Source organism: Onychomys torridus, chromosome 5 (genome assembly GCF_903995425.1).
Source record: "Onychomys torridus chromosome 5, mOncTor1.1, whole genome shotgun sequence".
NCBI lineage: Eukaryota > Metazoa > Chordata > Mammalia > Rodentia > Cricetidae > Onychomys > Onychomys torridus.
In genome coordinates this window covers 116,201,894-116,229,339 of record NC_050447.1, presented here as the reverse complement: position 1 = coordinate 116,229,339, position 27,446 = coordinate 116,201,894, and the positions used below count along the sequence as shown (strand labels likewise).

The 27,446-nt window shown below is 44.1% G+C and overlaps 1 protein-coding gene across 11 annotated transcripts in view; it reads right to left on the bottom strand.

Annotated features, from left to right (window-relative positions):
• The window catches only part of Phactr1 (phosphatase and actin regulator 1), a 461,344-nt gene that overhangs the window by 87,275 nt on the left and 346,623 nt on the right, over positions 1-27,446 (bottom strand). For all 11 annotated transcript variants that reach the window (XM_036187432.1, XM_036187436.1, XM_036187440.1 and 8 more), the window contains one exon: positions 16,554-16,634. In XM_036187432.1, the coding sequence (XP_036043325.1) occupies positions 16,554-16,634 (81 nt within the window). The remainder of the gene's footprint in view (positions 1-16,553; positions 16,635-27,446) is intronic.

The following is a 27,446-nucleotide window of genomic DNA, read 5'->3' as shown; positions in this document are numbered from 1 at the left end:
AGCGATTTGACCCAGGAGTAGGAGAGTGTCAGGTCCATCAACGACGCCCTCCAGACCAGCCAGTACCAGTCATCATGGTGAGACACTACCCGACCTTCCTGTGACATCAGTTTTCAAATGGTTCACAGGCACAGGGGTGGTGAGGGTGACTGCAGTGGGTCCCTCATCCAGAACAATCTGCAAGGAGAATGTTTCTTCCATCTCAGGTAAAAGGAAATGGAAGGAGCCACAGACAGGCAACAGGAACACTGGTGTCATGGACAGCGTTCTCTTGAGAAATTTATGCATTAATGAACAGAGGTGCGCGGGGAGAATCCCAGCTTATCTTTGGGAGACGTTGTTGGGAAGAGAAGTAGCAGGTGGATTGGAATGAAACCTGGCCCCAGAGCACGCAGAAGCCTGGGTCATTTTTGCCATTACTAGCTTGCAGCAAGTTCCTTTCCTTCTGGGGACCCCGATTTCTGTCCTTTTAAACAAGTGGACTGACTGCCTTAGATAATACCAAACTTCCAGACCTTCCTTGCACGGGGTGCTGGGAGATGCAAAAACCCCCTAATACTTGCAAATCATCCCAAAGGACAGATGAACTAAACAGCCAGGCATTTCACATCTAAGTTTTCACTCTGGATAGAAGACAAGAACTGGGAAGTAAATGGATGGATTTCTGGCTTACTATAGATAAAGTTTTAATTTTATGTAAAAAAAAAAATCTAATAAAGTTTTAGTGTAGATCGAGAGCTTTTTGTTCCTTTTATAAAAATCATCTGAGCACAGCAGAAAGATGGGCAGGAAGCAAGGAATGAATATTTCTGCATCTCCAATGCCAAGTACTATATTGGACATTTTATTTATGATGGCAATAATAAAAGCCCTTCAAATAGCATTGCAGATATTTACTATGTGCCAGTTCTGTCTTAATGTTCCTTCTCTCTCTCTCCTCCATCTCTTTTTCTCTGGGCTCCTCCTCTCCTGCTTCCTTTTCCTCCCCTCCCTTCTGCTCTCCTGTCTGTTCTTTTTCCTTTCCCTCCCTTCTCTTTGCTCTTCCCTCATCCTTCATCTATCTATCTATCTATCTATCTATCTATCTATCTATCTATCTATCTATCTATCTATCTATCTATCCATCCTTTCCTCTGAGATTGAGACATTCCATCCTGCTGAGCTCTTCAAGCAGGAAGGTAAACAATTCAAAATAGCTTCAGAAAGTCCCTGAAACTGATCAGATTCACTAGGTGCTTCCCTGACAGAGAAAACAATAAAAGTAGAGAGTCCTCCTCAGAAGATGGGCTCTGAGACCAGACCAGATGCCTGGAAGAAGCAGAAACCAGCTGAGCTGCCTGGACGAGGTTTAGAGCAGAGTTACTTAGAAAGGACACTCTTCAACCTGTTGATCTGCCTGCAGGCTGTGCAGTGTTCTCCAGGTTCACAGCTTTTGTGCACTGTCTCCCATGTTGTGTGGCCTTTAGTCTTTGATTTGTTTCTACTCTTGTAAGAATCCCTTACCTATATTCCTGAAAGTAACCCCAATAAAACTCACCATTCAACAAGTTGGACTTTGCTGACATCCATACTTTGGTATGTCATGGGCTTCCTATTTGGGGTGAATAGATGTGTATGGAGTGTCTCCCCAGGAAAAGTTGGTCACACAAAACTTTATCTATCTATCTATCTATCTATCTATCTATCTATCTATCTATCTATCTATCTATATCTATCCATCCATCTACCTACCTATCATTCATCTATCATCTATAATTTATCTTCCTACCTACAATTCACCATCCATCCATCCATCCATCCATCCATCCATCCATCCATCCATCCATCCATCCATCCATCCATCCACCTACCCACCTATTGGATGAAGATAGTATCCAAGTATTATGTGACAATTTTAGACTGAAAACCTTTGGAAGGGTTAGCTAAGAAGCATTCCTTGGGGACACATATGTGTTAGCATTTACACTCACACTCAGGACAAAGCAAACAGATTTTAATTTGCTGATAATCATTAAGAGCCACAATTAAAATAAAACAATGACTCCCAGCTATGTTCAAGTGAATATCATTGTAAAGACATGTAAGAGGAGCCTGATGCAATAAATTGTCATCTGCTTTTCCCCTCAGAGACTGATGAGCTTTTCTGGATTCTCATTTCAGCTTCCCAGAGATGCTTCTTGACTACCAAGGGCATCTTATCACATGACTGATGAGGCGTTGAATGGTGATTTCTGTGGATTTGGCTTAGTAATGGACTTAGTCCTCATCATAGCAGCTCATGTCAGTGAGCCATGACACAGTCTTTTAATTTTTTCTGAAATTAATGTACTTTTGCTACTAAACTAGAGAATCCCCCACATAATAAGTGGGCAGACACACTAATCTCTCTCTTTTTTCATGTGTCTGTGTGTGTAATACATGTGTATGAGTACTCACATGTGCATGCATGTACATTCATGTACAGACTCCAAATTGGTGCTAGGTGTCTTTCTAAACTTCTCTTCATTTGTTGAGGCAGGGTCTCTCGCTGAACCCAGAGCTTGCCAATACGGCTAGTCTACTAGCCAGCTTGCCCCAGGACTCCTGGTGCTGGTGTCTCTACCTACTGAGTGCTGAGGTTATAGTCAGCTGCCCTGCCACGTCTACCTGCCCTGGCCAACTTCCATGTGGGTTCTGGAGATCTGCTGTTTGGTTTTCACACTTGCACGGCAAGAACTTTATCCACTGCGCCAGCTCCCCACCCCAGAGCCTCCATTCTTCAGCCCACAAAGGTGTCATTTTAGCAATAAGATACATAGCTTTGTAAGAGCTTGCTCATGCTGTAACCTTCCAAATCATCCTCCTCAAAGACACCAGCTGCTTTGTAGCCAGTGAAACCTGACAGCTGATAAGAAACAAGTTACCCAAGGATGTCACCGATGGATTAAGGCTTTAAGCCTCAGAAGTGGAAATGGCTCCCTGGCACTTGTCAACTTTGGAAGAAACATTTCCTTCAATGTGTCTGATTAAATAAAATGGTGCTAACTGAGAGTTCACACAATTTTAAGCATGGAGCATGGAAAGTAATATATTCTTATGAAACACTGCCCATTAATGAATTGCTGTCATTTGATGCTTACACCTTTAAAACTTAAAACTCTTATTTTCCTTTAATTAATCCATTAACTAATCAATCACAGTCAGGGTCTCACTATGAAGCCCGGGAGACTTCCAACTCATGATCCTCCTGTCATAGCTAAGTGCTAGGACTACAGGTGTAGCTTGAAAAGTGTTAATTTAAAATAAACACAAAATGAACAAAAAGAAAAGAGAGAGAAGAGTAGCTTTGTGGGAATGGCTTCATTCGCGGCAAGGACAAGTCATCTTGTATAGTGTGTGCATGTTCTGTGTACGCCTGCAGTATTGTCCTGTACAGTATCATAACATCAACTGCACAGAATTATAGTATCACCATGCAAGGGGCCTTCCACGGTTAATAGGAAGCCCAGCTGAGACCAGATTCTAAGATTTCAAAATTCCTTACAGGCTGGAGTTGTAGCAGGTCAGCATCAGGGGTTTTCTATATCCAAATCTGAGCCAAGCTCTTGAACAAGGCACCCACATGTAGTGGTTAGTCATAGCTAACATTTTAAATGTTGCTTACCAGCCACACTGGCCATAAGTATTCTATGGTTGCATGGGTTAGTGGCTATTGTACCATGATAGAATGTTTCTACTATTGCCCAAAGTTCTAGAAAGTAGACCTGGAAGTAGGCCTAAGGCATATATGATGTTTTTCCATGGAGGATTAAAGGGTGTTACTAAACTGGTCCACAATGCAGTGTGTAGTCTATTCTTGAAATAGATTTCCACAGTAAGGAGCTAGGATCCCTGGGAAGATAATGTGCTTTTTATGATGGTGGAGGTTGTGAGCAACACAGGACTATATGATATGGATGGACAAAGCCTTTGGGGGGAATTCCTGGAGCCTTATAATAGAATCTCAGTTATTGGGTGTGCTGGTGAGATATATATATATGGAGATGAACTGGGGATAAACAGCACATAAAGGGAAATGAGGAGCAGGACAAGGTTCATGGTGGAGACCATAGCTCATAGATGGTAACTTCTACTTGAGGTAAGGAAGACAGCTCAAATTGAACAGTCCCTTAATCCCCTAACAACTTCATGCAAGCAAGGGCCAGAAGAGAGTTTAATGGTTCATCACTCTACTGCACTACCAGGGACATGAGAAGGCCAACTAGCTGGTGGCAGAATATCTTCAACAGAGCAGACTAACGACCAGGAGTTTCAAGTAGGGATGGAAGGTGGAAATGATGCTAGAGGCTGGTGTAGTTGGGAATTCTGAGATGGTAGCCAACTAAAAAGCACAGCTAAAGGAGGTGAAAAAGGTGTTCTGTATTTTCTCTACACATAAAGGGAGAGGCAGGACCAGAGCCCTAGGGTTGGGTCACCTGTGTGACTACTGGTGCTTGTAGATATTCACGTGGGAGAAAGGCTAAAAGTCCCACTGACTCGTCTAACTCCAGAAAAAGCCCTGGGCAGAAATATGGAGTCAGAGTCAGGAAAAGTTTTCCAAGTTACAGGCATCTTACTTTCTTCTTTCTTTCTTTCTTTCTTTCCTTCTTCCTTCCTTCTTTCTTTCCTTCCTTCCTTCCTTCCTTCCTTCCTTCCTTCCTTCCTTCCTTTCTTTCTTTCTTTCTTTCTTTCTTTCTTTCTTTCTTTCTCTCTTTCTCCCTCTCTCCCTCCCTCCTTCCCTCCATTCCTCCCTTCCATTCATTCTGTTTTTTTTTTTTTTTTTAAAGCAAATAGCCTCAGATGTTTTGTTTTCCATGATATAAATAATGTCAGTAAAGGTCAGTAGTGGTGGAATGATGAGGTATCAGAAGACAGGGTAGCTTATGGAGGAATATGTTGTCTGCCTAGCCCAAAAGTCCCTCTCTGCCCTGAGCTCACAGGAGCAATCCAGACAGGTAGATGGAAAGGGTGGTATTGAGTGGGTCTTCTAATGAGAACCCATAATAGAAGCAGTTCCCATCTAGTAGTTAGGTCTGCAAATTCTAGGGTAATCCTAAAGTAGCCATAGGCAACATAGGCAAAACTTTCTTGTGTCTAGAGAGAAAATATATCCCTCTGTTATTCCTCTTGGGACTGTGGTGTGTACATGTGATGCGAGAGTCATCGCAGCCAGCTTGTCATCACAGACTTATATCGCCTGAAGATGGTGTCTCTTAACTAGGTCACATAGTTGACAAATTAACCAATACTGGCATGACCCTACCATAGACTTTATGTCATACTCATTCATTCAGACATGCAATAACTATCAAGTGAACAACGACAAGCTCTAAGCCTTGCTCAAGGCACCTGAGACATTCTAAAGGACATACTTGTAATGTCTAGAGGACAAATGCCTTGTGAATGTTCCAAATTTGCTTACTGTTTTAGACTTTATGAGTCAAATTTTTTGTTGCCTGCAGCCAGAGCTTCCTAACTTACACCCTGCTGACTGCATATTGGCTTTACAGGTAGCTGAAACACAGCTATAATTATATAGTATAAAATAATCGAAAGAACCCTTTCTGATCTTTCTCTTATGCATTGACATTTTGGAACATCACCTCATCCATAAGTAAACCACAGTTTCCTGTCATTTCTTCACAATGTTGCCTATTTCTAGTTTGCTTATTAATTCTTTGGCACCTTATCATCATATGAAGATTCTCCTTAATCTCAGATTACTTTTAATTAGTAGAATATTAAATTTTGAAAGTCCTTGGTTGTTGTTGTTTTTTTTTTTTTAAATCAAGGCCTTCATTTATTTGTGTTTTCTCAGAGAACTACTATCCATTTACCAGGACTTTCAACTGTGAGGTTAATTATCACCATCAGCTTGGCTGGATTTAGAATCACCTGGGAAACACACCTCTGCAATGGGTTTGTGCAAATGTTTCCGGGGATGTTTAACTGGGCAGGGAAGACCCAACCTGAATGGTGGCACCAGTCTACAAACCAGGTTCCAGAATGAATGAAAAGGAGAAAAGGAGAAGGCCAGATGAGTGGCAGTGTTCATCTCTCTCTGCTCCCCAACTGCAGACACAATGTGACCGGGCACCACATGTTTTTCCCACCACAGCCACTCTTGCTGGCATGTCTTCATCGCCATGATGGTATGTAACCTCAAGCCGCAAACCAAAAGAAATGTTTTCTTAAGTGGATTTTGACAAGTATTTCATCACAGCAATGATAAAAGTAAATAATCATGAATATGTATATCTAGGAATTCCAAACCACATCTAGCCCTGATCTCCCTCTGTAGCTTAGTGTCTGTCTGACAGCCGGCTGGATATCTTGGTTAGTGAAGCCAATCACCATGATATTGTAAGTTTTCAATTGACTCCTCTGGGTTCCCAGCTCCATGAATGGTCCCTGTCCCTGTCCACCTGGTTACCTAAGCTCCCTTCAAACTCCCCAACATTGAAGTGGTCAAGGGTTCTTCTGACCTCATCTCCTAGAACTAACCTGATGCCTCCCTCATGCCTAGGACTTTTACTCCGGCCACCCAGTCTCATGCCGTCTGAATCTCAGTTACTATGGCTGGCTGGTCTCCCTGACTCCTGTCTTGAACTATCTCCCAGTCACCCACCCTCTCCTGCAGGATGAATGATGAAGGCATGACTCTGATGGTCAGAGAGGCTCTCCTAAAGCTCCGCTGATGCCCTTAGGGAAACAGGCATGGAAAGGGCACAGTGCTCCAGCCTATGCAACCTGCCTGACTCCCTACTGGGTAGACAGGATGTTCATTCCTACTTCATTTTCTCACCACGGTGCTTCCGCTGGTGCTGGGCCTTCATCTATGGACACCTTCACCCCTTCCCATCTTCTCTAGGACAATTCCTGCCCATCCTTCAGCATCCCCAAGCACTCCTCCTTGCAAGGTGTCTTCCAAGAGTCCCCTGGTCTGGGTGAAAGTTCACTCCTTCCCCCACTGGACCTGCTAAGCTGTTTGTGGGTTAGCCATGGAGCCTTCCCTATCTTACTAGTACTTTAGCTTCCTAGAATAATGCCTGCATGCTGGGCATGGTGGCACATGCCTTTAATCCCAGCACTTGGGAGGCAGAGGCAGGCCAATCTCTGTGAGTTTGGGGCCAGGCTGGTCTACAGAGCAAGTTCCAGGACAGCCAGGGCTACACAAAGAAACCTTGTCTGGAAACAAACAAAAAAACCACACAGAATAATGCCTGCAACATGACAGGGTGGTCAACCAACCCACAACGAATCAAGTTCACTCACTGCTAATTTTAACTAAGGAATAATCTAATTCGTTCATTCTTCTGGCTTGGGTAGGTTTTTTTTTTCCCCCTGAGAATTTGGTGTTGCCTAAGTGGTGGAGATTTACTTATTTATTTAGGCATGTGTGTGTGTGTGTGTGTGTGTGTGTGTGTGTGTGTGTGTGTGTGTGTGTGTGGTGGTGGTGGTGGTGGTAATGGTGGTAGTGTGTATATGCCACATGGGTACACATGCCTGCAGAGGCTAGAAGAGGGCATGGTTAACCTTCATAAAAAGTGAAGTCGGTAAATCAGTGGTATTTCCTTGCGTTGGAGTTAAGGCACTTGTGAGCATGTTGGTGCTGGGAACCAAATTCAGGTCCTCTAGAAGAGTGGTGTAGAGCCTTAACAACTCATTCTACCTCCCTAGCTCCAGCTTAAAGGAATATTTAATTACAATTTCTCTTTGTCTTCTTTATCATTGTTATAGGTAGATTTTGTTTACAAGACCCTGATGAACAAGTGTGAGTGAATTTGATGGAAGAGGTCCACTTGGCTTCACGTTGTGGCTACTGAAAGCATATACTCTCTCTTCGTTTTCACACTGTTACTCCAGATCACAGCTTCCTGCAGATGCCATTTGTGGGTACAACAGCAGAAAAGCTAAAATGGGAGAAACCGCAGTGTCTGGTAAAGGTTGTGAAAAGCATTGCCTACAAACTGAAGATTTTAAAAGTCCACGCACCTGGGACCAGATAAATAAAGGGATTTCAGAAGGCCACAGCCAACATTTGTCTCCTCTAACACGGAGAAGAATTTTTATTTCCAGTTTGAAAAGATGAGGACCTTTTAATTTAAATATCAGGCTATAGGCAGGAGGAGGTGGTGGGGAATCATCCATTTTGAGAGCTCCTTCTGTGCATGTAACGGCACCTTCCAATGCAGTGGTTCTCAATCTGTGGGTCAAGACCCCTGAGGGGTCACATTTCAAACATCCTGCATATCAGATATTTACATTACAAATTCATAACAGTAGCAAAATTACACTTATGAAATAGCAACAAAATAATTTTATGGTTGGGGGTCAACACAACATGAGGAACTGAAGGTTGAGAGCCACCGTTCCAAAGGTTTTGCTCACCTGAATAAGGACAACAAAACAAAACAACAACAGAACCCTCAAACTCACACTCTGATGTACTTTATTATTATTTGCTGTGGAATGTTACCTTGAATTCTAGAACTTTCTGGAAAGCCACCTTATTCATAGCTCCTCGCCCGTGGTACTCTTTCCTGGAAGCTGACACATCCTCTGGATTTCCTTCTCCCCTCCATGTAGGACCCTTTGTCCCCAGGGACGACAGAACCTTCTGAGTGGGCTGTGGTAGTCCCAATGATGTCATTGCAGGCTGCCACAAGGAAGGGGCAGGTCTGTCTGACAATGCAGGCAGGATGTCACATCATTCAGCAGCAGATAGCCGGACTCTCTCCCAGAGTCCCCTCCCCTCCCTTCTCTCCTCCTCTCCTTCCTTTTCTCTTCTTCATCTCTTTCCCATTCCTTCTTTCTCTCTGTCCTTCCCACAAGAAGCACATTTATAGGAAAAAACGTGCTCATTCCACATGACACAAGTCACAGTGGTGGTGGAAATCCAGTGATAAGTCACAGCATCATGTTGCTGGGGTGACTTATATTCTGCAAATCCCGTGTGCACAAACTGTGTACATAGTTTGAACAGCCTCTAACTGAAACACTTTCGAGGTCCTCTGGTTGCCAATACAAAAAGCCTCCCAGAGTTCCTTTGAGTTCCAAGAGACCAATAGATGATCTTGGCGAGGCCATTAGAAGTTGTGCTCACTGGGTGTGGTGTGTGTGTGTGTGTGTGTGTGTGTGTGTGTGTGTGTGTGTGTGTGTGTTAGCTTCCCATTGTCACAAAATACTTGAGAAAATCAACTTTAAGAATAAAAGGTCAGTTTTGCTCTCTGTTTCAGAGGTTTCCTCCCATGGTGGCTTGGCCCTGTCACTTTGGGCTTGTGAAAAGGCAGAACATATTGGGGAGCATGCAGAATTACAGAGCTGCTCATCTCAGGTGGGCTAGGGAGCAGACACACACTAGACAGTTACAGTTATAATCCTCTCATATCTTAGCTAAGGACATTTTCGATACTAAAATTAGATTCTTTAGATAGGACAGCTATTACAATAATCTCTGTAACATGCCGTTATCTGGACATCTCTGGACTTTAGCATGTGTCTTGTTTGATGTTGCTCTTGCTGGTTGCATATCTATTTTTGTCTATGTGATTACCTTTCTCCTCTCCTGGATAGTACTCGATAATCATTGTTTTATATTAGGTTAGAACTTTCTTATTTAGACAAAAGAGGGAGATGTAGTGGATACCTGTTTTGCCTACCTATGACCTTCAAGTACCTACCTCTGGGGCATGGCCTGAGGGTTACCTTTAAGACCCCTGTGTGTGTGTGTGTGTGTGTGTGTGTGTGTGTGTGTGTGTGTGTGTGTAGGTGTGTATGTGTACGGTGTATAGGTGAGTGTGGATGCACACAAACGTGTGTATGTGTTGGAGAGAATACAGGAAAACCTTGGGTATCATTCTTAGGCATTATCTACCTTGTTTTGAGATGGAGTTCCTCACTGTACTGGAACTCACCAAGAAGGCTAGACTGGCTATCCAGGGAGCCCCAGGAACCTGTCTGTCTCTGACTTCCCAATGCTGGGACCACAAGTATATACCACCACCATACCTTCCTCTGGAAGATCAGGTCCTCATGCTCACAAGGCAAGCACTTTTCTGACTGGGCTAACTCCACAGACTACTACTCTGTTTTGGAATCATTTACCCTGATGACTCAGACAATATCTGAAAGTTGAGGAGCTGATGTCCATATATAGAAAATACCAGGCACAAGTTTACCTATTTAAACAGCAGGCAATGACATTTTATGGACCAAAGAGAAGTATAAGTAAGGAGGGCTAGTGTTCCCAGGGTTCCCAGGGTTCCCAGGGTGTCAACTGATGTCATGCGAACGTGTCGATGGGTCCCTGTGTTCCTAATTATTGCTCTTTTAGTCAACATCCACCAACCATCAACTATGTGCCAGCACTGTTGGGGCACTTGGGCTACATCTCTGAAGAAGAAGAAAAAAAAGCCATATTGTATCCTGTCTCAAGGTACTCACTGTCTGTGAGCAGTGGTAGCCAAGCCAAAGTTAACCTGATGAGCAAATAATTTATAGAACCTGCCAGAAGGTGGCGAGAGAAAAAGAAAGAAGGAAAACTGTTGAGTGAGATAGGGGGCTAAGAACTTAGGAAAAGGGTGGGGTTTTTAATTTGGTGGTCCTAGAGTAAGCTTTATTGAAAAGATGACACCGAGCCAAGTCTTGAATGAGAAGCTAACATGGATATCTAAGGGAATAAGGTTCCAGAAGAGGGGGTGGCCAGTGGAACCTCAAAGGCTAGGGAGCATATCTAAGTGGGGTCCAGGGCAGGGATCTAGTGGTGGGTATTTAGGGAGATGAATGTCAGGGGTCAGAGGGTAGATTGGGCATCCTTCTGGGCTAGATAGGTAGGTAGAATTTCCCTGAGTGAAGCAAGGAGCCATCACCGACCCTGAGCAGTTAGTGTCTTGTCTGATTTCCAAAGATCACTGAGGCAAACACAGAGCTGAGGACTCAGTCAATTTAAAGAATGGAAGGCTTGAGAATTAGATCCCAAGTGACTCTAAAGTAGTGTAGTGGGGGGCCAGCCATTAGAACGGGGTGCCCATGCTCGCTTCTTCAGCCATCCGCTAGCTTCATCTAGGCCTCTTACGAAAATGTCACAGGTTCTCCAGGCTTGCTTCATCTAAAAGTCACAACCCCTTCTTTCCTCACTTTATCTTCTTGCCTGGCTTCCTGCACACTGCTCATTGTACGATGTGACTACGAACCCAGAGGAGGTGAGGTTTTGCCTTTGCCGGTGGCACTGCAGGCCACGCTTGGACACACACCACACCCAAATGCTCATCAGCTGAATGAGTGAAGGAATGAATCTAGGAAAACCATTTTACTAAACTTCAATCTATTTACATTCAATTCTCACTTGAAATAATGAGCCATGAGACAGGGAATAAATAAAGATGTCTAACTCTAGACTGTTTTCCACTACTGGTTAGCTTAGTAGGGTTACTACTTTTTTATTATTAATTTTATGCTAGCATTAAAGTTACGGGATTTAGTACATCATTTTAACAACTAGCTGTGGTTATATATCATCCTAATTCAGTCCTCTCTCCACTGAACTTCTTGTTCCTCTTGTCTCCTCCCTGCTGGTCTCCCTTTTTCTCCCAAATATTCTGTCATTTGCCTCTATGTCACATGGGTTCCTTTGCCCCTTCAGCCTCTGTCCTGCAGAAGAGGGGGCAGAACTAGAAAGCACTCTGTTAACTAGCACAGGTCAGACCAAAACAGAAACCACAAGTGGAGCCTGGGTTCAAATATAAACGCGCATGCGTGTGCGCGCAACACACACACACACACACACACACACACACACACATACACACACATACTTGTTTCATGCACACATCATGCTGGGTCATGTTAAGGTTCACAATGCATTCTTCACAAAATGATTACAGCCACGCCTAGAAAATTTGGAAAATGGGAAGGGAAAGACCTTACAATTTTATACCCTCACTGCTGTGTAAGTAACAGAATATAAAAGTCCCCTTTTATGTAGTTTCCAGTATTTGTTTTAGGGATGGCTTTGTGCTAGCTAGGACTCTTAGATTTTAAAACTCTGAGCTGAAATTTTCTTGGAAGATGAATTATGTGATTCATTGGAAAACCAACAAAAAAGTATAAGCTGTTGAATGACTGAACTCTTCACTTCTAGCACGTTTCATAAAGTGATTTCCAGATACATTTGAGAGTCCGATTTTTTACAAAAGCGTGTGTGTGTGTGTGTGTGTGTGTGTGTGTGTGCACATGTGTACAATGAGGATGGAGAGGATGGGAAGTATCTTGTGCTGTCGATCTCTGCCTCATCCCCTTGAGACAGGGTCCCTCCCTGAACTTAGAGCTTGCGTTCTGTTTCTGCTTTGCCTGGCTGGCCAGCCCTGGTCATTCTACAGTTTCTCCTCTTCTCGAAGGGCTGGGGTCACAGGAGCGTCAAGATCACCTAAATTTTTACATGGGTGCTGGGGATCGGAACTCAGGTCCTCATGCTTGCACAGCAAGAGCTCCCTCCCTCCTCCCCAGCCCTTGAGATGTCCATCCTTCCTGATTTTCGGGCCTGTTGACAATACGGTGTTTTACAGCCATTTCCTCTGGACTGAAACACTCTCTCTAGCAAGGAGGCAGGGCATTCATGAAACTCAGAGGGTAAACACACTTCATATGTCTGGGAAAGATGAAACCTATGGCATTCCCAGGACCCCCTCCTCAAGGTTATGGAAGCAGTAAATACCTCAAGATTATAGAAAGAGGAAACAACTTCTGGGTGAGGAGACTGAACCCAGCAGAGCTGCCTGGAAGAGGCCTCTGAACTGTCCAGCGGCCTGAAAGTTCTCTAGATAGCTCTAGAGATAGAGATTTTGTGAATCATCACTCATGCTGGGCTGGGCTTTTTAGTGATACAACCGCCTTTGAGTCATTCCTGCTTCTGTAAGTGACCCCTCACCCACAGCCCTGTACAGAACTCCAAAAATCCCATGGGTTCGCTAAGTTTGACTTGTAGTTACTATGGTCTGTTGTGGGCTCCCAGTCTGGGGGAGTAGACACGTGTGTGGTTTGTCTCACTAGCAAAAGTGTCACAATAATCAGCTCTGGGTGTAGAAAGGGCTTGAAACAATGTGAGACAGGGTCCTGGGGAGATTGTAATGAGGGCATATTAACATTTCTTATGGATTTTGTATATTCACCATGGTTCGAATTCATATTATCTCATGCAGTCAGTACCCCAACAATATTACCCACACTTTGAGATGAAAAGAATAGAAGTACATGGGAGTTAAGAAACTTAACTAAGGCCATAAACGTGTGGAGTTACAATTGTTTCTGAGGGTTAAGTCAGGATCTTTCTATGGAGTCCTGACTGGCCTTACAGTCGCACAGATGCTCTTTCCTCTGCCTCTTCCTCCAAAGTGCTCATCATCATCATCCTCATTGAGATAAGGTCTTATGTAGCTCAGGATGGACTTTCACTAAGTTATATGGCAAAGCTGGCCTTGAACTCCTAATTTTCCTGTCTCAGTATCCCAAGTGCTGAGCTTATGGGTATGCATCACTATGCCCAAGTGGAGTATTTGCATGTGTGCATGAATGAGAGCATACATGTTTGTAGGTATGTATGCATATAGTCAGAATTTTAATTCTCTCTCTCTCTCCCCCTCCCTCTCCCTGCCTGTCTCCTTCTGTATCTCTTTTTCTCTACCATCACAGAGGAAATAACCATTTTGGAGTGTCTCTTCTCCCTCTGACATTCTTTGAAGTTTGTAGGCCCTGGCGGTGGTCCTCTGAAGCTCCTGCTGTCCTGGAGTTTATAGCCGGGGAGGAAATTTGGTCAACAAGCAGAATGAGAAGACAGTGATAACTGCCAAGATGAAGCTAGAATAAAGTTCTTGTGCCCAGCAACAGAAGGCTAGACTGGTCCTTTCCTGTTACTTACTGAGTATGTGTCATGTGCTAACCTCTATCTGCCCATGGAGAGACAGCTGTGACCCCGGCATCCCTCACTCTCGACTCCTGACAGCTGATGTGGCCCTGGCAGACCCCCATCCCCACAGCCTTCTGCCTCTTTCCTTACAAAGCACAATTCCTGCTTCAACCATCTGCAGCTCCTTTTACGGAGTCAGGAGCCACGTAGGCAATACTCCCCCTAATCTGGTTCGATGTAATAAAAATAATCAGTTGCTACAGTGAAAGCGTTCTGTGCTTCAGTGTGTCCCTGAGGTTTTACAGACAGAGACTTGAAGGCTGAAGGGGAGAAGGGTGCGGGGAGAGGCAGGAAGAACTGTTTAACTGCATCAGAACTGGCTTGGGCTGGGAGCACGGTGTTTAAGCGCTTGCTGCTTATTTTCTGACGTTATACCTGCAGTAAGGCATCTGCAGCCTCTCCTGGGGAGTGAACATGGAGAGGAACGTGTGGTGAAGTGTGCTAATGAAGGTTAATACGAGGCAGGGTTTGGGGACATAGAGAAAGTGTGTCTTTGGAGAAAAGTGACAAAATGAAGGATTCCTTACCCCTGGAGAGAAGATGTGATCTGCTGTTTAGCCTCCTCTAGGTAGAGGTTGAGACTGTACCTCACCTCAGGGCCTCAGGAAGCTCAGTACTTAGTCTAGTTTGAAAGATTACAGTGTCACAGACTTCCTGAGTCTCTTGTCACCAGGGCAGGGGGTATGGTGTGTGTGCCATTTTCTACTTGCATTTCAGACTGGCAATTTGTGCTATGACAAAATAGTTCCAACATACTGCTGTGAAGTCCCATAATGATAATGGATGAGGTGGTGTGCCGTAGCGAATGCTGGCTAGTTTTATGTCAACTTGACACAAGCTAAAGTCATCTGAGAGGAGGGAACCTCAATTGAGAAAATGCCTCCATAAGATCAGCCTATAGGCAGACCTGTAGGCCATTTTCTTAGTTAGTGATTGATGGGGAGGGTCTAGCCCATTGTGGGTGGTGGTGCTGGGTGGTTCTGTAAGAAAGCAGGCTGAGCAAGCCATGTGGAGCAAGCCAGTAAGCAGCTCCCCTCCGTGGCCTCTGCATCAGCTCCTCCCTCCGTGGCCTCTGCATCAGCTCCTCCCTCCAGGTTCCTGCCCTTCTTGAGTTCCTGTCCTGACTTCCATGGATGAAGAGCAGCAATATGGAAGCATAAAGAATAACCCTTTTTCTCTTCAAGTTGCTTTAGTCATAGTGTTTGATCATACCAATAGTAACCCTAAAGAAGACAAGGAGTAAGGGCCAGTGTAGAAAACAGCTGAATTATGTGTGCCAGGACTCAGAAACACAAGCTGCCTTTACATACTGGAACCCACAAGGGCTTGGAGAAGACCCCCCCAAAGCACAGTAAGCTGATTGCAGCACCCCACTCCTAGGAGCACTTGATTGAGGTGAAGCCATGAAGACAAATATTTCATGATCTGCCCCCTCCAATAACAGCAGCTGGAGTGATGTACAGACCTGACACAGACTACAAAAAGTTGAACAAGACTGGAAGCAGCGGCTGGCCGTCTCACATGCAACAGTTGGAGGGCAAGCGTCCTCAGAGTCAGAGGAAGCAAAGGGCTCTGAGCAAGCAGAAGAAAGGGAGGCCAAGGGAGAGTGGGAAAGGACTCCAAGCAAGCAGGCTCAACGTCACACACTAGAGCTCACAGGGAACAGGAGTGAAGCCCTGGTACTGTGTGAACCACTGCGGCCATTCTTATTTAAAGAGGATAATATAGTAAACAAAGACGAAGTGCACAGTACCAGACAACTGCAGATATGTCTATGGAGCAGTTTCATTCACCTCTGTAAAGATCGTTTAACTTTCTCTTATGTATGGCTATAATCTTCCCATTTCATATTTCTTCTTATTGTGGAGAGAGACTTCAAAGTTCCAAGAGAGAGAGAAAAAAAACCTGCTAAGAAAATCCTATTGGGTTGTGGCTTTTTAATATTTATTTTGGGAAATCGCAAGGCTCACACAAGCACGGGCAATTGTGGGAGGACCCACTCCCACTTTTTCCCCCAGGGTACTCTTGAGTAGAGAGAAGTGAGAAATATTTAGATAGAAATATAGAGGGGAGAGAGACAGAAACACAGGATAGCCTGGGGAGGGCTTGGGTCAAAACCCACCAGCCCCTTCTGTCTCTTCTAAGAGGCCATTTATAGAAATGCCAAGGGGTGGAGCAAAAGAGCTCCCCTGGCACAGCCAAGTGCAGACCCTTCTAAACACCTGGTAATTCATGCAGGTGGTCAATCCATCCCCTTATGAAGCCCTGCTGTGTAAAGCAAGCTCAGATCTCACTAGGAAACCTTTGCAGACTCCCACAGGCAATTGCAATTGCCCCGGTGCAGGGCCTCCATCTTTGTGTGTGTGTGTTCGTGGTTGACTTGAGTAGCATCGTATCCTTTCTTCTCATCTAACATTGATGCTTTCAGCACCTTCTGCCACATTCTATTCCCTCCAGAACCAGCAGCTTTCAAGTATTCAAATCCTGATAAAGTGATGCAGATAGCAAAATGCAGAACCGGAAGTGAACCTGTACACCTCGCTGGGGCTGTGGACCACACACAGCCTCTTACCTTTATCATAGATTTCCTTCAAGACTCCTCGTTTGATCAGCTCCTCTCTGCTCTGCCTCATCGATATCTTCCTTTCCAGAGCTGCAAGCAAGAGACCAGAGAGGCAGGTGTGAATGGTAACAAGTGTCTTTCTCCTTACCACGAAAGGACGTGCATCAATTAATAGATATTATGATCTGCTGAAAGAGCCTATGAATTGCATTTTGCTGATGGTAAGCTAATGACACCAGTTATTATTTGAACACTCTGAAAAGACATATTAATTTTAACTCTTTAAAATACTCTTTGAGTTACCTCTAAGGCAGGTTTATTTATTGAATTTGATATATGACTTCTGACTCTGAGTTACGGTGGAGGATGCCTCAGCATGGAGAAGCTTCCTGTTTTGTCAACCATGTGGCTACTGGATAAAGGAACCAGGACCCTGAGCCTCTGGGACTCTACTTCTCAGTCAGGGGTATGCACCTGAGTATGGCTGCTGCTGTCAGAGAGGCTGGCTTCCCACTGAGGGTCTCCTTGCTTTTCCAGTGTAAAAATTAAATGGAGGTATGCATTTGGGTATTTATCTCTTGAAAAGTACCCTGCATTGGCATTGCCCATAGAACCTCCAGGGGACTATCTGAGGGGTGATGGGTAACCAGGGAAGATCTCCGGTCCACCTCCCCATGTGGGAGAAGCCACATGAGGAATGAACTTTTCCCAAGCCAGATGTTCCTCCAGCTGAGCCACATGTGTGGTAAGTGGGGGTGGAGATAGTTTTCCTGTGGGAAGAGCGGGTGTAATGAGAACCAATGAAGGGGAAATAGACACAAAAGGCCCACAGGAGCATGCTGGGAGCATGTGGAGGGAAGGAAGTCCCTTCAGCACCTGCAGAATTCAGTCTCTGGTAAACAAGGTGTTGGGGGGAGGGGAAGGAGGGTACTTCAGTGGCTGTGTCAGTCTGAGCATTTCCACATCCTTCAGGAGCATAGCTATTTCGGGGTGACATCCTTCTTACAGAACAGAGGAGCGAAGCCCCATGCAGGTCAGTTACACATACACACAGATACACCTTAACAGAATTTAGAATAAGGACGAGTGGGCAAGAAGCAAAGCCTCCATGGGAGCCCATGAGTGGAGGACATCAGTCATAGCTCTTTGCTGCTCTGGGCAAACAGATGCCTTACCCCAGCTATTGTGATTTCACAAGTCCTCATTAGGGGTGAGGCACCTTGGTTTTGATAAAAAGTTCTCTGAGTCGTTGTCAGGCACAGCTAGGCTCAGACTCTCTGATACTATAGTTTGGCAAAGCATTTCTTTCCTATAAAGAGTGCTCTGGTGTACATCCTCAACACTATAAAGGAAACAATGTAGGTCCTACTACACACACACACACACACACACACACACACACCTACACTCCAATGAGATGAGAAGCTATTCTTCCTCTTGGTTTACAGAGCTAGTTCTAGGACAAAGCTACACAAAGAAACCCTGTTTTGAAAAAACAAAAACAAAACAAACAAAAAAAGTACAAGGATTACAAGTGTGCACTACTGCTCCAGCCTTACGTAGGTTCTGGGGATTCCAAGTAAAGTCCTTACACTTGTGTGGCCAGTATATCACCCACTAAGCCATCTCCACCTCCCTAAGGGCACGTTTCCTTGGGGTGGAACAGCACAGGAAGTGACATCATTACTCTAGTCTCAGTTGCTTCCTCCTTTTAAGGTGTTGTTTTCCTACTCTCTCTTTTCACTAGCTCTGCATAGGGCCTCTCCTCTTGCCTCACTGCCAGCCGTCCTTTCAAAGTGAGAACTCAGCTTGCACAAGGCCGAAGTCAAGCACATCCCCGCTCCAGTGTGCAGGGAAGTGAGCCCTCTGGTGCAGAAGGACCCTTCCAGCCTTATGACCTGGTTTCTTCCTCAACTACAAAACGGGCCTGTGGGATTAATGAAGACTTCCCGCTTCATCAAGCAAGGCTGTAGGCCAGCTCTCTTTACCATGTAATCTTGGCTTTGAGTGAGGCAAAGCCAGGAAAAGGAGAGGAGAAATTGAAAACTGAAAGATGAGGAGTCAGCACCTGGAGAGGAATGGCATAAAATGCACTACACTCTCCCAAGGGACTGGGGCATAAGGCAGGAAGCCAAGCTGTCTCTATGGGATGGTTTGACCTTTGGGAGGGAAGAAACAGAACTGAGTAGAACAGAGCCGGCAAATTGAAATAAAATAAAAATTCCATATTGTCAGCTTAAGCAGGTATCATTTCTATATCAAGGAAAAAGAGTCAGTAAGGACTTATATTAAAACAAGAAAACTTAAAGATGTAAGAATCACTCTTATTAGAGCACAGGGCAGTATAAGTCTGAGGGACCACACATGGAAGACTTTGGTGTAAACTTTCAAAAATTCTAAAATTAGATAGTGGGGATAGAGAGATGGCTCAGTGGTTAAGAGTGCTCTATAGGCCCCAAGTCAGCTCCTGGCACTCATGTTGGGTGACTCACAAGTGCCTGTAACACCAGTTCCAAAGGGTCTGATGCCCTCTTTTGGGCTCCATGGGCTGCTGTACACATAGTAGATAATATAGACACATATACATAAGTAAAAAGAAATCTTTAAAAACCTACCTAGATAGTGGTGATGGCAGTACAAATCTTTGCATACACAAACGTCATACAGTTATTCATACTAACAGTGCATTAATTTTAACAATTGACTAATTTTTTTTTCAGTGCTGGGGACTGAAATGGCATCTCATGTATGTTAGATTAGGCAAGTGTTCTACCACTGAGATGCAGCCTCAGCACTCTTTTTACTTTTTAAAATTTTCAGACAGAGTCTGTCTAAATTGCTCAGGCTGACCTTGAACTCACTCTGTGGTCCAAGCAGGTTTTAAATTTGCAGTCCTCCTACCTTGGCAACCTAGGTACCTAGAGTTTTAGGCCTGTACCATTAGGACAGGCTTAAGTGGGAATTTTATTTTCATTTTGATTGACTGATTGATTGTGTGTAAGTGTGTGTGTGTGTGTTGATATTTTATTTGCGCACCCCAATAAAGCTTATCTGGGGATCAGAGGAAAAAGCCAGCCACTATAGTAAACACAGAGGTCAGGCAGTGATAACACACGCCTTTAATCCTAGCATTTAGGAGGCAGAGATCCATCCGGATCTGTGTGAGTTCAAGGACACACTGGGAACAGAGCCACATGTGGTGGCACATGCCTTTAAATCCAGTGCTAGTTAACCATAGAGGTCTGGAGGTCTGGACAGACAGACAGGAAGTGATAGAGCTGGGTGGAAAGAGGAAGTGATGTAGCTGGACAGAGAAAAGAAGTAAGATGGCAGAGCACAGAAAGGCATACAAGGCATGAGTATATAGGAAGTAGCTCTCTTGGCCTGAGATTTTCCTAGTGGTAAGAATGTGGCTGGCTTCTTTCTGCTTCTCTGATCTTTCAGCTTTCACCCCAAAATCTGGCTCCAGTTTTGTTTTTTTTTTTTAATTAATAAGATCGTTTAGCAATTCTTATGTGTGTATGTGTGTGTGCACATGTATGTTCATGTGGAAACTTACGAGGATGGGAGGTGCCTTACTTTATCATTTTCTTCCTTATTCCCTTGAAGCAGAGCCTCTCTCTGAACCTGGAGCGAGGCTGGTAGCCAGCAAGCCCCAGAGACCTTCCTGTCTCTGCCTCTCATGATACTGGGCTTACAAGTGCACTCACAGGCATGCCTGGCTTTCTACATGAGTGCTGTGATCTAACTCAATGCCCATGTTAGTATAGCACGTGTTCTTACCCACTGTGGTGACTTGAGTGGGAATGGTTCCCATACATTCATATACTTGGACACTTGGTCCTCAGTTGGTGGGACTATCTGGGAAGGATGAGGAGGAGGTTGAAGGAGGTGTGTCACTGGAGGAGGGCTTTGAGCTTTCAAAAGCCCATGCCAATCCTAGTTACTTCTCTGTCTTCTTTGTGCTTGTGAGTCAGATATTCTTAGCTACTGCTCCAGAGCCATGCTGCCTGTTGGCCACCATGCTCACCGCCATGATGGTCATCAACCTCAATCCTCTGGAATCGGGAGCTCTCAAATTAAATGCTTTCTTTGATAAGTTGCCTTTGTCATGGCGTTTTGTCGCAGCAGTAAAAAGTAACTAAGGCACCCAGTGAGCCACCACTCCAGCCCCCTCAGTGAAATTTTGAATGTTCTAAAACCATGTAGTTGTGCTGTTTACAATGCTTTAAATTTATAGTATATAAACGATACCCAGTTGAGTGTTAGGCTCACATTTCCTCATTTTATATATAAATATTGTTCTTAAAATCACAAATCAGCTCATTCTGTGCATTGTTCTGCATGTCTTACAATTTTTATTCCTGTCTGTCTACACTGGACTACTTCATTCATTTTTGGATGTTGTGTGTAACTTTTCATGGGATATAAAATATGCACCATGGTTTCTTTTGTGAGTCTGTAACTAAAAGAAATTTGTTTCCATGTTTTTTGGATAAACTTGCTTCTGTGAGCCTTGTGTTTAGGTCCCCAGGAGAATTCTCCATCCCAAAAGGCTTTTCTCACTATGAAGCTTGAGAAAGTACCATTTCCGGGCAGGCTGTTTGTTTTGCATTCTCAGTACTGATGGCAGTTGTATTTCATGACTTTGGGGGATTGCTTTTTTGTTAAGATTAAAAAGAAGCAGCACGGGCTGGAGAGATGGCTCAGAGGTTAAGAGCACTGGCTGTTCTTCCAGAGGTCCTGAGTGCAATTCCCAGCAACCACATGGTGGCTCACAACCATCTGTAATGAGATCTGGTGCCCTCTTCTGGCATGTAGACAGAACACTGTATTTGTAATAAATAAATAAATTTTTTAAAAATAAATAAAATAAAAAGAAGCAGCAAGTGTTGGTCTGGCCCAGGGCTGCAGGCCCTGCACTTGGGCAGCCGCTCTCCCCATCTCCCCGCACAGCTGCTGTGATGGAAATGGCTGGCAGCACAGGGTAGCTGTCTGTGAATCTGGACTCCTTGTCCATCCAGCAAAGTTTACCAAGTGTCCCCAGCTATCAGGGGTGATAGGCGGAAGCTGTGTGTGACAGAAGCCTTCCCTCCCACCCCCGACTGCCAAAGCCTCTTCTCCCTCCTCACTCCCTGCTGCCTGGCCTGAGGCCTTTTGGGGGTGGGGGCAGTATTGATGTGGGAACAAGCCTTTTGGTCCTGCTAAGGGGATCAGAGTGCAGACCTGTTTAGATTTTTTGTTTCTCTAGGACAATCTCTGTTGAAGTCCCTGCTAAACCATCTTTAAATTACATTCTGAAGGGAATAGACATTTAAGGGGAGAAGCAAGTGAGAAATGATGAAGTGTTCAGCAGTCTCACAGACTCTTTCTCCTTACATTCCCTAAAACAGTCAACTTGCAATTCAAATCTGTAGCTTTGATCTTTTTAAATCTTACAGCTCCAGGGAAAGAAACATTAAAGCAAGAAATCTGTGAGTGACAGATAGAACCAAAGCTTCCAGACCTTTAACATGCTTAAGCTCCCCGCCCAGTTTCACAGATGATGGGGAGAATTAATATGATCACAATAGCCATAGCCTAGGAAGACCCCATACAACCTGTGCATTGAGATGAAGTGCACCTATAATCCCAGCACCTAGAAGGCAGGGGCTAGAGTTTGACGTCACCATAGGCATGCCAATCAGTCAGCTCAAGGCCCTGGGTTTAGTTTAATCTCCAGCATGGCAAATAAGACAGAAAAAGAAAAAAGAAAGGAAGAAAAACAGAACGTGAGCATGTTGGTACATGACTGTCTTTTAGACCGCATGGTATGATAAACACATTCAGTAGTCATTCAAGTCCAAAGGCAAGAGGTACAAATAACCTATCTCTCACTAAATCAGATGTCCAAGGTGGTGCAAAGAGCTAAACATTTTTGCCAAGAGCCCAATTATTACTAGGTAGAGAGGGTTTCAATTACTTGACTACTTAAAGAAGGCCTTACTGAATCATTCATTCAACATGTAAAGTGACACCTTTCTAGTTGTCAGTGTGGGCCAAGGGATCCTCAGAAGGAGCAGGCCTCGTGGGGAGCATTCTTCTCTTATAAGGGGATCATGAAGTTCCCCACAGGCTCCTGGGCTGACAGCTTGCTTCTGCAACAACTGATCATGTTGCCAGCATGTGATAAAACTTGTAGGGAGTGGAATCTAGCTGGAGGGATTTGGGCAATTGGGGGGCAGGGTGCACTTTTAAAGGAGACATTGGGATGTCAACACTCCTTCTTTGTATTTGTTTCTTAATCACCATGAGAAAGGCAATTTTGAGACACTCCACATTGCCTGTGATAACATGATGCTCTGCCACAGTCCTGAATGGGCAAGCAATCATGGACTGAGAAACTCTGAATCTGGGGGCTGGAACAAATCTCACCTGCTTTTTGGGTGATTTTCTTGAGTGTTTCGTCACAGTAACAGAAAGCTAAATCTATTTAGAAATCCTATATAGTGGATGAGGGCTAAGTGCTCTTGTCACACAATAAGCACAGGTTCTGGTGGCTGCTCTGTCAATGTGACCTTATAGCTTTTACCATAGTTTTACAACAGCAACTTCAGCAGAATTCCCAGTACACAGATGCAGGGAGCCAATAATCCATTGTGGCAGTTTGAATAAGAATGCCCCCCCCCCCTCCTTCATATATTTGAATTCTTAGTCACCATGGAGTGGAACTGTTTGAAAGGATTAGAAGGATTAGGAGGCAGGGCTTGTTGGAGGAAGTGTGTCACTGAGGGTGGGCGTTGGGGTTTCAAAAGTTCACAGTAGGCCCAGGTTCTTTCTTTGCCCTGCTGCCTGCAGATCAGGATGCAAAGCTCTCAGCTACTGCTCCAGTGCCATATCTGCCACCATGCTCCCTGCCCTGATGATAATGGACTAATGCTCTGAAAGTGTAAGCCAGCCACCAGTTAAATGTTTTCTTTGTAAGGGCTGCCTTGGTCCTGCTGTCTCTTCACAGCAATAGAACACTGACTAAGACTTTCATCCTTTCGCTCTCTTTCTGTGTCTTTATGAAAAGTCACATGGTGTCATGACAGTTCTATGACTCAGCCAGCGGCAGGGATTTTCCATCAGGCTTGAATGGTCCTCACAGAATGATAAAACTATCTAGAGTGTTGCCCTAAATACCAGACAAACTAGCCTTGGCCTTGAGAAAGATTCCTTAAACTGGAGGCTACGGTCACACCCAGGCAGAACAACCCTCTTCTCTCTTCCATTGTGAAGAAACATTCATACTCTGGATCTTCTTCTAATACAGGCTTTGGATTTGTTGTTTAGGGTTCAATGCTTCTTTCTTTGAAATCTTAACTAGTCCCATGCCTGGATGGGCCATCTCTGGTAGGAACTCCCCTGTAACTATTGTTAGGGAACTTCAGAACAGGTTTGGTGGAATGGTGCCAGAGGCACATGAAGAAAACTCATGGTCAAGGTGTGACCCAACTACTATATTTGCATTCTTCTTCCTCCTCTTCTTCCTCTTTTATGATTATGATTACTACTAGTGGTAGTCGTCGTCATTGTGTCGTAGCTAGCCGGGTCATTTCTTCATGGCCCACATGAGCCTGTTTATTTACTTTTGTGTGTGAGTGTGTGTGTGTGTGTGTGTGTGTGTGTGTGTGTGTGTGTGTGTTGAGATTTAAATCATCCACACAGTCTGAAGTCTACTTTACAGAACAGTGTTGCCCACAGATACTCAACAAATGAATGTAAGCTTAGATATCAGACACACACTTAGATTAAAAAAAAAAAAATCAGAGAAAAACAGTGCCTGTACTGAACATGTACAGACGCTCTCTCTCTATTTTCTTTGACAGATTTATTCATGAATGTGATAAATTTTAGTCATATTCACCTCCCATTCCTCTAACCAATGAAACTCTTCTTCCCAACATGCCCCACCCCTACTTTCATGACAGATTTCCCTAAACAGAACCCCATAACCACTGTTCCAGATAGCATGTCCATTGCAGTTGCTATTGTGTGTCATCCAGCAGTGGGGTCAAGTGCTCAGCAATACACCCACACGTTCTATGAAAGTATGCCATTGAATGTCAGAGACTAGATTTGGGCATCTTTGGGTCCTGGAACCATGCCTCATGGGTCCCAACAGTTGACTATGACAACACAGAAGCAGGGCAAGCTCTTCATGTCTGAGCTGGAAGGTCCTAATGATGAAAGTGACCAAGCATCTGTTTCCATGTATTTCTGCTGCTGTGGTGGGAGCTCTTGTCTAGGAGCTCACCAATGCACTCAGCTCAGAGGTTTTCCCCAATATGCAAAGGTGTAGACTCCTTTAACCTCAAGTAACCCAATACCACAGAGCATTTGCCCATTAACAATTATGGTTTTGTCATAACTGATACTAAGTATGCCAGTATGACAGTAATTCAGATAGTAACATTTCCTCTGGAGTGACAAGGTACGAGACTAGATGACGCCACTAACAGGTCTGTTTTTCTCTTTGCTACAGGAAAAGGGCTTCCCTGCCAAGTCTCAGGCATGCATATGTGGAAAGGGAAAGGGACATAGCTTCATTCTAAGTTGTAAGCTATGTGGTTGAGACTATGTTATTCATAGATTTTAAGTGTACTTGCAAGTGGAACAAACCATCTGGAAAAGCATTTGGGAGCTAACTAGGCAAACGCAGTTGTGGGAGGGTACTGAAGCTCATTCGGGTTTATTCTTAGCTTTGCTACATATGAAAATGGCCCTTATATACATAGAACACATTTCTTACTTTTGTAGAGATGCATGATGAGAGGTCTGTAATTTATATTAAAAAAGAAGGGGGCTGGGGAGATAACTTATTGGGTAAGTGCTTGCTAAGTAGGCATGAGGACCTGGGTTCAAATCTCCAGCACCCATGTGAAAAACATGAGCACCTGTGACCCCAGAGCTGTGAGGAATGGAGACAGGAGGGTTGTTGGAAGCCAGCCTAATTCAGTTCAGTGAGACACTCTGTCATAAGGAAATAAGGTAGAAAGTGCCGAAGAAGAGCACCCAGTGGCCTCCATATGTACACAGGGGTACAAACATCTGCACACATGTGTGTGCATATACGTGCACACACACATACACACGCTACTTCAGAAAACAAGCATTATATGCCATCAAAGTTTAGTAACTATTAGAAGATAGTCATAAGATCCTCTCAACTTCTCATATTTGGCCAATTTCAAAGCAAGAAGTAAACACACAAGTGGATCTTTCAAGAAATGTTGAGTGAAGACAGTGTAACAAAGAACACATGAATTACAAATCCATTTGTATGAAAGTCCAAAAGGCGGCAAAAGATACAGGTTTGATTTGGCCACAGATCAAAGCTTATAACAAATATAGAAAAAAGCAAGGAAGCGCTTTACGTAAAAGTCAGGACAGTGGCCACTACTCATGGGGAGGGGACCGGATATTAGAATGATGCATCGAAGGGCTTCCAAGTGCTGGCAGTATTTTATTTCTAAGACTTGCAATGTAGTTACATGGTGTTTGCTTTATAGCCATCTTAAGAATTACAGATGGGCATTTCACCAAGGTTTCTAACGTGTTTATTTTCCCAAACAAAAACATTCAAAGGGTGCTCTTGCCAACTCTGCTTCTCTTTGTCACTTTGCAATAGTTTTCAAAGGGGAATAAAAAGCTCAGCCCGCATGAGATGGAGTCACAGGTGTCCAGCAAACTAATTTCTGTCTATGGTAAAAGAGGTGATAGTAAAGGGACAAATGTCACGATGTGCCTTTTCTTGGCCATTCCCTCGAACAGGTCCAACAAAGCGTATGTACATAAGGGTTGCTCTTAATGTTCAGTCAGTCTTCTTCTCCAAGGCTCCAGGGAGCTCCATGGGGCCTGATGTGTAGGTTAAGAATCCAAGCAGAAAATTTCTGAATCTAAGTAATTTTACAGAAGGAAAGACTTTGAAAATTCGGAAAATAGAATGGACTATTCTTAGAGTCCATCATTAAAAGAACAAATCAGCTGAGAGGGAATAGTTCCATGAGGAATGATATGGTGAGGGCACCAGGGATGTTAACAGCACAGTTTGCATCTCCTACTTTCCATCTTTAAGCTAACCAGCACAGGGAGCTCCTCATCATCAGGATGAGCATGGGTCTCTCTTCTGAATTCAATCAGATGCTGAATCATCATCATCACCATCTATCAGTCATCATCATCAGTCACCATCATCATCAGTCACCATCATCACCATCATCATCATCATCATCACCATCAATAATCATCATCATCAATCAATCAATCATTATCATCACCATCATTCAATACATCATCACCATCACCACCAATCAGTCATTATCATCATCACCATCACTACCAAAAGTCATTATCATCATCATCCTCATGACCACCATCAATCAGTCATCATCATCATCATCACCACCGTCATTCAATAAATCATCATCATCATCACCATCACCACCAATCATTCATCATCATCATCATCATCATCATTATCATCATCATCATCATCATCATCTACTGGCTCCCTAGTAGGGGAGCACAGTAGAACATAATGCTTTTTTCTTCTCTCTCTCTCTTTTTTTTTTTTTTGGCAGTTTCATACATATACACAACCTATTGTGATTACACTCACACTGCCCTTATTACCCTCTGCTATCCTTCCCTCTTTTCTTCCCACCTAGTCCATGTGAGACTGAACCATTAGAAAAAACAACAGCCCCTACTCCAGCAAATATTAGCAGTCACCATCCTTAGAAAGGGTTGGGGCCTACGTGCACCCAACCTGGCCCATGGTGGAAAGGTGGAGGGCCCAATCTCATGCAAGTATCCATTGCTGCCATGCATAGGGTGTGATTTAATAAAACAGAGATCTGAAAAGAAATGCACATGAAG